The following is a 15,084-nucleotide window of genomic DNA, read 5'->3' on the forward strand; positions in this document are numbered from 1 at the left end:
CAACAGACCGAGCTGTGATCAACACTTCAGAGTCTTCAGTTCACATCTGCCAGCTTGGAATCAAGCACTGTAGAAGCAAGTTGGGTTAATTATTCTTTCTTTTGCATTTAAGCAAAAACCATCCTTCCTGTGGCTCATAACCATTCACCACAGATGGCAGAATAGCTTCAAATGGGAGAATGCAATTCATTTGGCTGTACTAGGCAGCATTTCCTGCTGCAGCATAAAGATGACTCTTGTTGGTAAGCCAAAAGAATACTGAACTCCCTGTGTGTCTCTCCATACATCTTTCTACTTCACCAGAGCAAAAAGGTCAAGCTGGGAAAAGGAAGAGAGAAAATTACCATATGTAAGTAGAGAGGCTACGTTCCAAAAAAAAAAAAAAAACCAAACCCAAAAACAGGAAAAAAAAAACCCCAACAGAAAAAGAAATGCACACTGTCTTCTGCAATGCAAATATTAACCTATCAGCAGACATAAGTTTTAATCAGTGCTTTAGTCAAAGGGTTTGATGTCCTTGCACATATTCCTCTGGATGGAAAAAACGTGGTAATTTCTGCTCTAAGCAGTGAATGTTACTCTTAAAAATAACTCTAAAGTAAGGTCTTTGCATCTCAAGATCTAGAACCATTCTAACAAGACATCATTTTCCAAGACTCAATTAGTTTATATTTAATTGGGCATAATCGCCTGTTTAAAGTACTCAGAACTGAGATGCATGTTAGTGCAGATTTCATGCTAGCCATGGATTGATGGAGTGCATCGGTCCGATGGCATTTATGCATCTGCAGACAAGAACTAGCTTTGCATAAATGCTGTTCAGCTCTTTCACTCCACATGCTGTAGATCAATTTTCAAAAGGCAAGAAAGAATGGGAAACAGAGCAGACACTTACATGGGCATACTCAGTGCTTTTTTTAAAACCAGGGTCAAGTCTGCTGTGAAAGAGGTGAGTTTCTAAAATTCTGACTTGCACTATGGCAATCAATTAATCTGTCCAAACATCAGTCTATAAAGTAGAAATACCATATATACCAATATTCCCATTTTTCAAAACCACAGTGATTCTCCTAATTAAAATTTTTATTAAGAGTATGATTTTTGAGACTAATAATTCACAGAATGAAAAACATAGATAATCTTTCCAGTGCCTTTCTGAAACAGGCAAACAAAATAAACACTTCAGCCACCCAAAATTTTGATCTATGGTGCTCAAAGATTCTTAAACGAATAGGTCAAAGAAATGTAACCCATGCAGTGTCTTCATTGCCCTTTCATGTATGAATTAGAAAGCAAAGACCTGTCAAAGTGGTCTGTGTGCTGCGTTATCAAAGAAAGTACATACTTTCAAAACCCAACACTTCAGCCAGTTTCTTTTTTTTTGCCAACTGAATAAGGTGATACAGTTGACTAATAAACTCATTCTTTAGCATCTTTATACATGAAAAATTCTGCCTGTCTGAAGAGAAAATCCATTTGGTGTCTCAGAAGGGTCGATGGGGAACAGAGTACTTGTGTTACAAACCCAGAGCCTGGCACAATCATATACCTCGTCTAGCAAAACAACCTGATAAGAGAGAAGTTTCAGATGCTATTTCACAAATTCTGCAACCTATTAAGTTTTTTGATTCTTTAAATATTTTTTTTTCCATTCTAATCCCAGAGGCAGCAGTGACACTTTGGCTTTCTCAAGTTGTCCAAATAGCTAAGACCTGCCCTTGCCCTCAGTTGAGTTGTGCTGCTTTCAGCAAAGATTCATGCCATACCTTGGGTGGAAATGAAGCTACACTCAAGTCATCACTTGTTCTCTAGTGATATTTACTGCACTTCTCAATAAAACTTAAGTTGTACACGAATAACAAAAAAAAAAAAAGGTAATTAAAATGCTGAAAAGATCTTTTATTTGAGGAGAAAGGCATGAGAGAGTGTGGAAAAGCATTAGCTCTTCACAGATTTATAAATATAAAGCAGTCAAACTGCTTAGCTATGGCTATTCATTTCCTAAAGAAAGACTTGCCCTCTGGGCATCCTCATAAATGGGCTCCGTAGGTGGCAAGTACATTTAGATGGATTTTCTGCTTTCTGAGTAGTGTGAAACGCTGACGACTTGACATTTGTCATGGTCTGGTAGTGCCCCCAGTTCTGATGGGGACGTAGCTCATACTCCAAGACCTGCTAAACTCTTGGCTTCTACACAGTAAGACAAACTAGAGAAGCTGTGACACATGCAGTGTAAATATTTGCCCATTAGGAGATGAACTATTAATAACCATAAAGTGAACATACAATACCAGCTAGTGATTACAGATCTTGTCAGACTTCTAGAGATAATGATGCAGCAAAACATTCTTTTACAAGTAAAAGGGGGGGGAGGGGGTCGAGTAAAGCCCACTATGAACATTTTATTTTTCCATCCTTAGAACATCCACTGAAGTCACTTTCTAGACTGCTTGGTTCCCTCATAAATGTAACTTTTTATTAGGGCAAGATACAGAATAAGTAGAAGGCCAAAGAAAGATTAAAAAACATAAATTGGCAAAAATGTTCTCATTCACAACTGTACGAATAATAAATAAACTATGTAAAGTTACCATATATGAAAGGTTATCAAAATTATCAATATGCATTTATCTACAATCTTTAATTGTTTGGGGGGGTATTTATATGTCAACAGTTTCCGTAGGCAATCAGTTAGATGTAGACCTTGCAGCAGGCCACAGCTAACACAGCGTCTCTCAGCAGAAACACAGCCTCAAGGCAGTGATGCGTATTTTCCTGTGTAAGCTTTGTAAGTAAAAATTCCTTACTATCAACAGAGTACTTATTGTTATTTCAGGGCAACTCACAATCCACAGCCTTTCAGACAAAATAATAGTGGTAATATTAATTTATCAATTATACTGAAATATGCTATCATAAGATGGTGGTAATTAATTTGTTCTGAAAACAAATTATAGCTGCCCAAGCTAAGGAGCACTCAGGTTTGCTACTTGCAAGTGCTCAGTCTATCCGGAGGAAGAGCTAACGGATTTGCAAGTGTTACCGCCTGTAATTAAGAGAGGGGGAAACAATATATGTATTTTAAACCACTGTTACTGAAAACATTTATGTACCTATATAATTAGACTGAGAAACAAGCACTTGATAGAAAACCAACCCTCTGTGAATTAACAGACATGTTCAGGGTAAACTTGGGAGGAACTCTGCCCGAAGACAGAAACTAGGAGTTGTTATTTCAAGTGTTGACCAGACCTGCCAGCTTCACACAATTCCTGCTGTGAGAATCCTCTTCCCCTGTGGAAGACATTATTGCAACTACAGAAAAGGAGATGCTCCTCTCTCCCAGAAGATGGTGGATTAGAAAAATTCTCCCCCTAGACATGATACTAATGCCAGATAACATTCTGCTGTGCTGTCGTTAAGCTAATTTTTTGAGAATTAATGTTGAAGATGGAAAAATAAAAACTGTGAGTTCCTTAGCTCCAATTAGGACTAGTTAGTCATATACCCCGCTGAAGGGGAAAACAAACAGGCACTCTCACCGCAACACTAAATTCCTACACAGACAAAGAACAAAACAAGTTAGTATGCAGCTGTAAGGTACGCTGTTGAAAAATTCAAACAGTAAAGTTGAAAATCAAAAAGTTGTATCTCGTGCAGCAAAGCACACATCTAGGAGACATGTTTCAGCCTTCACTTCTGTACATCTCAAATGTGGCCTTAAGACGGCAGACCTTTGCTGTATGAAACAAGTATGAGTCAGAGGAAACACAATGTCACAATTACACGGAAAATTAATCAGAAATAACCAGCCTACTGTTTTATCATTGTTAGCACAGCACACTTAAAGTGCCTGCTTAATTCTCCAGAATTACGGTGTCTTTATATACACTCACAGACTCATCAGAGCTAGTTAATTAGATGATTAAGAGCATCCAGCGCCTTCACTTCCACTACACGTTACAAGCAGAGCTCAGAGCTCCAAGGCAGGCACAGAAAGGTGTTTTCTAACCAGGTTACTGCCTGCTCTGTAGACATCGTTTCACCTGCCATTTTCTTATAGTGGCACGAGGTCAAGTGCCTGCCAGGTGCCCTCTGCACCCTCTTCTGCCACCAATATTTACACTGGTCTTACTGCTATCGTGCTTTTTGATGCCAAACGGGACAACAAGCAGGAGAGCAACAGCAGGAATTCCAGTTTCTAAAAGCTGGGATCAGTTTCCAGGTCTGAAAAATGTCTTTTGGGAAAGGAAAACAATAGCTAATACAAGTATCAGGACAAAACCAAAACAAACAAAGGCAGGATCAACTGGAAAAATGAACTTTTAAACTAATTTATCACACTTAGTACTGTGCCACATCATAACCATATCGTGCTGCTAAATGGATGTTTCTTATCTGCAAAATATGTACTTTTGTTTAGCTAGATATTAAACCAAATCCTTAGCTTAACTGCCCATCCAGTTGGAAATTAAAACAATTCACGGATATTTCTCTGAAACAGTCAAGTCTATCACAGTCCAGGGAAATCACCAGTCCCTGTATCAACAGCATCTAACGTAAAGCTTGGAAAGACTGTGACATATTAGGAATGATGGGGATTGGTAGACTTTATTAGCTTAATTGCTGCCCTATAAATACACAATACAAAGCTATAATCAAATGACGAAATTATCTCCACATCTGCCCATTCCCCATCCCACCAAAAACCAGTTACAGCTGAACTGGCTCCGGTGTCTTCAGAGCTACGTCTTCTGCCTTCACCCTCACCTCCCTCAGAGGAGCAGTCTTGCCAAAGATAAAAACTATTTTCAATTGCAGTCTGTCCACCAGGATAAGATATGACAGATTCCTGCCTCTGGTAAACAAAATCTTCTTCTTACTGAAACCGGTATACTTCTTTCTATCTGCTCAGCTTTTCACTCACATACATTAGCCATACTTTATTTACCAACAAAAGGCAAAAAAAAAAAAAGTATTTACTATTCAAGTGCTATTTTGGAGGCAGGTCTTTAAAGAAGACAACAGTGCAGTGCTACAACACTGTCTTTTCTCAGGTATCTTAGAGAAGCATTAACTGCTTTTCTATCACTCCCAAGTTATCATCTCTTTTTGCGCTTCCTCTCTTTGGAGACTGAAAAAGATTTAGACTTTACATTAAGAAAGAGTACCAGCCTTTATATTCCGTGAACAACGAAAACCAAGTATAACGGGGTTGCAAACATACCTATAAGTATGTTGTAATTTTCACGTTCCTGGTGGAACTATGTATAATCTGATGGCACCTGGCCAGTGTTCTATGCTATCCAAAAAAAAGGGATCCCGAAAAAAATAAACAGCCATGGCTTCCCTCAACATTCACTCTGTTGGATTAAGAGAACGGCAAGCTCCTCTAATCTCCTTTCAGTAAGATGGGCTAACAATTATCTTGATCGCTCTAGCAGCCCCTCTGAGTACCAGTTCCAGCTTTACTTCACTTTTCATTAATTTGAACAATTCAATAGTTTATAGTTTTCCAAATGAATTCTCATCCATGCTTCGTATGACACTGTAAGCACTCTTCTCTCTCTGTTACCAAGTCTTCTGCTTTCTATTAATAATAAGCAGTTATCTCAGTAAGACTTCAGTAGCAAATGAAATCTAAAGATACAGAATAGAAAGCTGACATACAACCCTGAAAGTATTTTCATAATCAAATCAACTGGTAGTTTTAACCTGTGTTGCAAAGAGAAGAAATACTAAAGCAGTTTTCCTACGTAACCCCACAAAATAAAAAAAAACAGAGCAAATGGAATTTAATATTTTTGTTGGAATAAAGACTGACATCGTTACTTGTGCTCATCTTTCTCATTAACCAACCGTCCTTGTCTGCAGACAGTCTGGTTTGTCTGACTTGCAGAGAGGAGCTTTTCCTGCACAAGCTTCACCTGAGCAATTTATCTGTCACACAGCAGAAACCAACAGAGACACCTGCGGCTGCCTTCCTTCCAAAACAGCTTCAAAGTCATTCTAGAGCTCAGCAAGAGCCAAGGTAAAAAGGAAATTCATGAAGAAAGCCGGGAAAGGGAAGGTAACAATTAGGCTCGTTTTTAACCTGCTTAGGAACAGAATGAGAAAACAAAACAAAAATCCAGAAGGGTGCATTGTACAAACAAAAGAGAAAGGCTCCGAAAAATATCACAATGAAAGTCGCTGGCTGATAGGAAAACTTGAAAAAGGAGAACAGAATACAACCACCATCATTTTCCTTGGCTTAAAAAGATGGTAACCTTCAAAAGGCATCTACTACCAATACTATTTATCTGTGTCTTGCAGTTTCATGTTCTTCCCAAGCCACAGACTTTGGGAAGTTTCTTATTTTTACAAAGTATGGCATTATCGCTGGTTGAAGAGAAGGAATAATGAAACAATCTACGTAACTCAATCTATTAGACTGGTTTGTCAGTAGAATGGAATTTCCACCTGCCAAAAGAGTCACCACAAAAGCACCTCCAAAAAAACCAAGTTTAGGATGAAAAGAATTAGAGCCAGGGATACTGCTAATACCTACTTGAAGGTTGTATTTGTGACAGTCAGTTGCCCGATTAATTAATACTCCTTCCTTGAAGTTGTTTTGGTTTTTTTAATACAATGTCTTAGAACTGTGAAAGTCTAAGAAGTTAACCTTTAAAAAAATGTGCTTTCTATGTAAGCTAAAGCTAGCAGGAATTTCTTGCAATGGGGAGTCTTGCCATCCCAAGTTGCTGCACAAAGAATATTGACTTCTTACCTTCCACTTTGCATTTCAGATTTACTTCAATAAATTAGTAATTACATTTGCAATGAAAGACAGCTTTTCACTGGAAACACATTCAACTTAAGCAGTCTGTGAAACGGAAACCACCAGTGACAGTCCATCTGTGTATCAGGTTTATTTTATTTTGTTTTGCATTTTCACATTCAGTTCAACAGCACAAAACTCTAACTACATCCAAACACATACCCAGATACTAGACTTTTGCAATTAAAATAAATATGTCTAGTTCACCTCAGCATTTATCTCAGCAGAAAAGACCATTAGGGCACAAATTGATTCTATTAACATTACCATTTAATTAGTACTTGTATTAAAAATTATTCCAAATTTAATAGGATAGCAAACTGAACCAGAAAGATTGGAGCGGCAAAATTATTTGCAAATTAATTTGCCTTCCAACATAAACACATTTTTCAGCTGTATATAGCAAAGCAAGCTTAAACTTAACCCTGCGGCACAAACACAAATGAAACCTTTGCAGTAGACTGTGATCTCACCTCCAACTCTTGCTCCCTCTGTAGTGCAAATTGTTTGAATGACTTGACAATAAGGCCAGCATTAGAGCAATCATAGACGAAAATGGAAGGACTGCCCATCCATGTTTGCAGGTCATATATGGATAGAGGAATATACTGAGTATAGTTCTACAAGAAGAAAAAAAAACACTCGCGTTACAAAGAGGCAGAGAAGCAGCAGAACTTTCATTGGTGAGATAATAAAATAAACACAAAAAAATTCCAGTTCTGAAATCACAAAATAAACCTAGATTGAACATCGGGCATATTAATCAATACAAATACCAATCAACATCTACTAATCATGAGGACTACGAACCTAACTCCAACACAAACGACAAGTAGATTTTATTGTGGTATTGTTTGAAATGCTAAACTCTAAACTAAAATTCTAAAATTCACAGAGTGCTCTGATATGTGCTGACAACCCCAACCAGCATTTAATATTCCAATTTTATCTCAAATTTCTGCAACACTGATAAAGGATGTAAACCAGCTGTCTTTAATTTAACATCAAACGTCTTAAACTGAAAACTCCATCAATAAATCAAGATTGGTAATTAAGACTACGTAGCCCATCAGCAGCTACCCCATCCTAGTTTAATGAGATGCTTCATAATTTTATTACAGCCTTTAACTTCTGTGCAACTTTCAGAATTATCCAAAAAAATTAAAACCAGCAAAGCCTGCCTTCAACAAAGTGAAGAACCAACAATTTAGTTTCTGTAAATATGAAGTATTTTGTTCCTTCTCTTCCACCCGACCCCCCCCAAATAATTGGAGGCAAGAGCTTCTTAAAATACAAGGAGGATCAAAAATCAGACATTTAAAATCAGCTATGAAGGGTCACACCCTAAACTAAGTGGCAGAACTGAAAATATAAACCAAAGCAGGTTTCTGCCATTTGAGCCTGAAAGGAGTCCCTACCAAATACACAGTGGCTGACGGCATAATCCTTCCCATCTGCAGCCAGAGGGCAACCTGTTCATGTTCGTACAGCACTGAACTCTGCCCAAAATCTACAGTAAAAGCTGTGATGTTCCTATTAACATCAGCAGGATGATGGATGGGATGGTAACTCCCATTTAAATTCAAGAGACTTAAAATAGCTGTAACAAAACCAGTAAACTTTTACAAAAATCAAATTTTCAAGGACACATATCAGCGTATATAAAGACAGAAGCGATCATAAACCATATGTTAGATAAGGCAGGAAATAGTAAGTCATTTCAAAATCCAGTTTTGCCCATATATAACAGTTTCAGTTGTTTCATTAAAATGAATAAGAAAAATTGTTTATAAAAGCCAAAGTTTTAGGGAGTTAAGAGCTTTGCAAATTGTTGCAGGATAGAATGATACATGAATAACTGGCATAGACCTTTTCTAAGGACACCACTCAGTTTAAGCACATTCCAATCATAGTAAGTTACATGTAAAAAACTCTGCTCTGACACATATAATCAACGAGATTTTATGGGCATGCATTGTTTTAACTTTATATTAATGCATATTGCTACAGTTAAGATTGGATCATAGCTCTGATTAATATTGTGGCATTTCAAAACAGAAGAATTTTATGTTCCGATTTTACTGCAGGGGTCAGATATAGCTTATCAAATTTTCTAATTATATGTAAATGAGATAGTTTGAAGAAAAAAGGAGTGTTAAATAATAGTTTTCTAGCATGGTTGCTCAGGGCGATCTTTTGATGCTTGATCATCTTGCTTCTGCCATGCTGCGGCTGTGAGTATGAAAGAACTTGTCTGTATGTTTTGTTCTCAGTATTGACTTCGTTTTTTAGCCAGAAAGTTTCTGCTCTGTTAACACAACTCCCAACATCCCTCTGTGACTAAAGGAATGACACAACAAACAACTAAACTAGAAACTGATTTTGAACAACTTTCATAACCAATTGATTAACGAACAACTCAAAAAATATTTTAAAAACAACATTCTTCAGATTTTGCAGAGAAGTTCCTCAGAACTTGAGAATAAACATGTTTGAACTCAGGATTTTTTTGGTTTTTACCTTTTTGAAACCATGTTGGGATTTTCTCAGAAAATAGTAGCAAGCAAAACTAGAAAGAGAACATTGCTCCTTATTAATACAACAGCACTCACAATAAATACGCGAAAAGCATGTTATTGCATCTTCAAAATCTGGCAAAACACCAGATAATGCCAAATTTACTGATTTACAAGGTCTCAACCCTTCTTTTGTATGCCAATACTGTACAGCAAGCCAGAGCAGGAAGCCTACAGTAAAATAACGTACAATTCCCTAATTAAGTACTGGCTTGTAACACATGTCAACAAGAGCAGCCAGTTAAAACAACGAGCCATGGCAATCTTCTACAGCATGAAGGAGCACTGCAGCTTCTGGCCCTTATTTGGTCAAATAGAGGATGTTTCAGCAGAGCTGTGGACAGGATGAGTGAAATGTAAATAGTTTCCAAAGGACTTAATAGGAACACAATGATGATGCACATTTTGTGTTTTGTATTCTCACATTAGCAGCAGAATTTGCTTCTGACAATGCACACATTTCACATCTTTTTGTACAACAGTAAGATGTAACAGACCCAGGAAAAGGACATTTTCAAAATAATCATTCCTTCCAAAGCATGGTACCATTTCCTACCAAAGATGAAACAATGCTTGAAGCGTATTCTCTAAGGAGATTTCTCTAAAGCTAAAAAGCTTCCTCAGAAGGTTGCTGTGTTCAGCTTCTGTCCTGGGATTTCTGAACTTCGTGGAACCCCTCAGAAATCTCTGGAAATGAACCTTGTGGCAATGAACCTATGGGAATCCATCCCCAGTTCTTTCTATACATCTTATTATCTCTCTAACAGAAAGAGTTCAGGAATGTTGTGTTCGTCAAGCTGCAAAGCAAAAATTAACAAACTAAAGCACTATAAATGCCTTCATGTGCTGCCTTGGAGTAGCACAGCATTTGCTGAGCAGCTGTGATTAAAAGCTAGGGAAAAAAAAAAAATTACAACCGAAAATACTTTCCGCTTCCCTTAATGCTGTCTCTGACCCCACGAAGTTACCGAGCTGAAGCAACTTCTGAAGCGTGTGTTTTGAGGGGAGGAGGAAGGGTGCGGGGAAGAGGAGAGGGCACCTCCCCGCACTCACACCCTGCGCTGCAGGGCAATGGAGTCAGAGGCACTCCTCACTACTGTCTTCTTTTCTGCAAAGCATATATGGAAGGTCAGGTTTAAATTCTAATAAAATGAATGCAGATGAGTATCAGATTATTTATTTACTACTGTCCTTTTCATCTGTCAGGCTAGATTAAATATCAAAAGGATAGGCTTGCTTCATAGGTGAAGCCTGAAAGGTGAAGGTAACCACAGAGGTATTTATACTACAGCAAGCACAACTTGTCAAAATCTATAAAAAATTAAACTCAAGGAAAAACTGTCTGTAGGAGAGAAGGCAGGTTCGGTTTTTAAAGACCAAGTTAGTTTAGCTACTAGCTTTTCAAGTGCCTTATCCAAATCGTACCATACTGCTTCCTCTTTCACACGCCTTTCTGGTAGCATTTGAACGCTGTTTAACTGAACAAAGTGACTGAGACGTGCAGCTGAAGTGAACCAGGCTACATTATGTTTTTTAATCTACGTATCAGACTATACATGCTTAATTTCTCCTGAATACACTCCTGTCGTGCGAGGAAGGCTTCTTAGAGCGCACAAAGATCAGCTGCAAATACAGGGGTCTCCCTTCGACAGGGCAGGGGAACAATCTGCTAATGCTCTGGCAGCGCCGCAACCCCACCGTCAGAGAAATGGCAGAGCCGGAGCAGGGCTAACCATCCAGGTGTTCCTGGGACACCTTCAAGAACGTGTCAGTCCATCCACCAGGCCCTTTGTCAACTAATTCATTCAGTTACATAAGCAGACAGCTTTTCAGAAGACTATATAACAAAACATGTAAGAGAAGCATTCTCCTTACTTTATCATTTTAAAACATCAGTTCAGACAAAGCACCAACTGTGCAAGGGCAGAGATCTAGATTAATTTTAAAATATCAACTCTTGAGAAATTAAGGGGAAGATATTAATGAAGATCTACTAATATGTGAACTTTCTCCAGCATCATTACAAAGTGCTCCTACACCACTACATCTATTTGCTGTCTCTGATAGCCTGTTGGCACATGTTGGGAGATTTAAATGTGACACTAGAAAAAGGTGAAAAAGAAAAAACTGAAGAAGTACTAGGGTCCTCTAAGTTTCCATGCTCTCTGGTGGTAGCTACCAACAGCACTGCAAAGCTGCTTTCACTTCTTCTCCCCTCACAGTAAACCAGCAGAATAGAAGAGGCATTGGGTCTGCTAGTCTGTGCATCCCAGCAAGCTCTGGCAGCCGTAAGGCACAAGGTGGCTAACCCATACAGCTCTGCCAACTTCTGCTGCATTCAGGCTGGGCTGCAGGAGCACACGGAAGGCAGCTCCGGCTGCTCAAACGCAGTGGGAGAAGTCCTCTCTGTCATCACCTATGTTGTCAGCCCCATAATGGCTGCACACCAATTTTATGGGAGGAAAAAAAAAGGAAAGGAAAAATGAGCATCTGCAGACCGAGAACAAAAGCATAGTGAATCGTCTGGACAGATTCTTGAAATCCATTGTTGTCTCCTATCCTTGAATTAAAACAGATGTCGCACCTCCTATTTGCCCCACTGCCCTCTACTCTCCTGCAGCACCTGCACCAAAACCTTGCTAACAGTCTGATGACCCACCAGAACCACACGTCCCAATACTTCAGATTCTGGGAACAGGAGAAAGATGCTCAACCTGGCCCCAAGGGAAGTCAGTATAAATCCAACACATTTTATTTCCTTCGACAAACACAGGTCAGCCTGTAACACCACATCCACCAGCAAGGCCTGTTTCACTCTTTTTGGCCCCTCGCTTGGATGATCTCAAGGTCCCTTTCAGCTCTGCCTTCATGCTCGTATAACTGAGACTTCAAATGCATGCATGAGCATTTTAAATCTAATTTTAAAATGCCAGCACAGTCAAATTTCAGTACCTCCACTATTTCAATTCAAGAGGGCTATAATATTGAACCTCATCAGGCCCTCTGCTTAGATCTGAGGCTGAATTCCTTAGGACTGATTTCTAAACACTGCTGATTCCCGCCCCCCCCGCCCCGTATTTCCTTAAATTTAATCCTTTGCTTAAAAGAAAAGTTCTACTCCTGATTCTTTCTTTCAAAAAAAGCCAATATTTGGTAACATGCTGCAAAAATTACTAAATTTCAACTTTCCCTGTCAACCTCTATGGCAACCAAATTTTTTTTTCACAGTCCATAAGGTAAATCAGAGAGACCTCAGCTCCTCATCACCAGTGGCGTCCACACCACATTACCTCAGCTGATGCTGCAGGCAAACTGACAAATACCCAGTAAGCTCTTAATAAAGCATTTGGCATAACACACAACTTCATTGAGCAGTAATTTCCTCTCCTTCCATGTGTAACACATTCTGCCCAGCATTCTTTCTGGCTTATTTATTAACCACTGGCTGTTAAGAAGGTCACTCCTATTTGTTCTTAAACACCAAATTCAGCTTCAAAATGAATTAGTATTCAGACCAATTGTTTATTGGTCTGAATACTAATCAAGTCTCCAATGTAGATGCACCAGAATAAAGTGATGCCCTCTTGCACTTTCTCCATTTCCCTTCTACCCTGCTCTTTCAAATTATCAGTGAATGCTCATTCAATTACAAAAATAATGCATGTGAAGAATGAGAAAAGAAGCCCTCAAAATAAAATAGGAGCATATCTATAATAATGAATGCAAATCCTATGTCAGCTGAATGTACTTTTCAGCTACAAGCAGTATCTCTCAATTCCCTAAGACTCCATTCTAGATCAGTTACCCTTAATAGACACTAAATAGCTTAACTAAAGGGAAAGCAAAGTACATTTAGGTCACACTTGGAATCACTCAAAGGGTGTTGCATGTGATCTACGCAGCTGTCCAAACCATGGCGACAAACCATGGCTAAGCAGGAGTATCAAAAGTCTTTAAAAAAGGCAAAAGATACCTATTACATTGTACTCGGAGGCTCTTCAGGACTCTGTGCTCTGGAAGCAGAGCTAGTCATGCAGTTTATTGTCCTCATGCAGTATCTCTAGGTAGTTTGAACAATGGCTGTTCAGAGTTAGTAGACATTTTAAGCATAAACTTTATGGTGAGAACTTAATAATCAGTCAGTGACATAAGGCAGCAAAGCTCCATCGGAGAGCCTTTCCTGTTTGCTCCAGACACGACAGAGCTGGGGTGCTACCTCTGAAAAGCAGACGAAGCAAGTGGAATAGCCAGCTTTTCGGTGTTTTGCAATGTTGTGCATCTGAGAGAAGACCCTCCTGCCCTGCTGCGAGGTGAGGGACAACCTATTTGGTCTCACAGAACTTCAAGAACACAAAGAAAGCAAACAGCTGGCAGCAGGGAACCAAACAAATACCTGTGAACACATTTTAAACCCTGAAAATTCAGTTTTCTCTAACAGAACACTTCAATAATTTACATAGCAGTGAAAAAGATTCAGCTGTTCAACACTTCTTTGCAAAGACGCACCTTATTGAAGACCCAGATCTCCCCATTTACTGTTGGCCTGGGCACGCCATGTCCATTGTAGTGGAAAAGTACCCGCTCTTCCTTGGCGTTTCGACGCAGAGATGTGCACAGTTTCTTAACTTCATCCACCGTAGGATCAAGACTCTGCTTGTACCTGGCCTAGTAACATAAAATGTAAGATAATCATTTTAAGTGTGAAAACATATCTATCTAAGATGCAGGCACCTAGTTAAGATAGAAGCATGTATATAAACTGGTTATATTGGAAAAAGAAAACATAAAACATTTACTGTAAAGCTGAATAAACAAAATATGTCTGCTATTGGTGTGTGGGATTGCACATACAGTAACAACACAGGTTTGACTGAGTTTACCGGATCTCTCAACTCTGATCCATTTCACCCAGGGATTACTAACATTCAGAATGCCTTAGGAAGGTCAAATATGTTTTCAACATTAGCCAGCCTCAAAAATAACCCTGCACAATTCCCTAATCCTCAAATTCATACCCTGTACATCTCCAACTGAACAAAATTCCCTCTTAAAGACAGAAAATTGTAGAAATCAGATATTCTGTAAACTTCAAATGTCATACTGAAATGTTCCTTCCCTCCCATCTGGAAAAGGGACACAGCTCTTGCTTCTAGCCTTAAAAGGAACAAAAATATCAGAGTGAAGAGTAGAGGAGAAGTTCAGACAGCTATCCTTCATGGAATAAGAATAAGAATAGCAGCAGCCTCATCCTCTTCCTAAGCCCTGTCTAGTTAGTTCCCCTTTTATTAATAAATACAGATATAAACGAAGCCTGGCCAACACTTCTGTAAATATGTTAAACCTAGATGGAGTCTTGCCTTTTCCAGATGGACCCACAGCAGACAGTGAAAAATTTTATGGCAAAAAGTTTGTCTTCAAAAAGAAACATGGCCAACTTCTTGCAGCTATACTATGTACACTATGGGCATACTCATTTTCAGTAACGAGTTTACTTTGAACTTGCAGATCTCTCCATCCCAGCAGCTCATCACCACTACTGGTTCCACCAGGTCATAAACGTAACTATGGCTCAATAGTTCTTGTCTGCTCTTCACATGTAAGAGGCACACAGAAGACTGCTGACTAAATGCACAGCAGTTTTAAAAGTAGACTAGTTACCTGCAGATACTATAAGAGACTACAGAAACC

The 15,084-nt window shown here is 38.9% G+C and overlaps 1 protein-coding gene across 2 annotated transcripts in view; it reads right to left on the reverse strand.

Annotated features, from left to right (window-relative positions):
- Nucleotides 1-15,084, reverse strand: part of RPTOR (regulatory associated protein of MTOR complex 1) — a 162,663-nt gene that overhangs the window by 102,552 nt on the left and 45,027 nt on the right. For both annotated transcript variants that reach the window (XM_076354136.1, XM_076354135.1), the window contains exons 4-5: nucleotides 13,903-14,061; nucleotides 7,294-7,440 (exon numbers count right to left, since the gene is read on the reverse strand). In XM_076354136.1, the coding sequence (XP_076210251.1) occupies nucleotides 7,294-7,440; nucleotides 13,903-14,061 (306 nt within the window). The remainder of the gene's footprint in view (nucleotides 1-7,293; nucleotides 7,441-13,902; nucleotides 14,062-15,084) is intronic.

This window comes from Aptenodytes patagonicus, chromosome 16, assembly GCF_965638725.1.
Source record: "Aptenodytes patagonicus chromosome 16, bAptPat1.pri.cur, whole genome shotgun sequence".
NCBI classification, from domain to species: domain Eukaryota; kingdom Metazoa; phylum Chordata; class Aves; order Sphenisciformes; family Spheniscidae; genus Aptenodytes; species Aptenodytes patagonicus.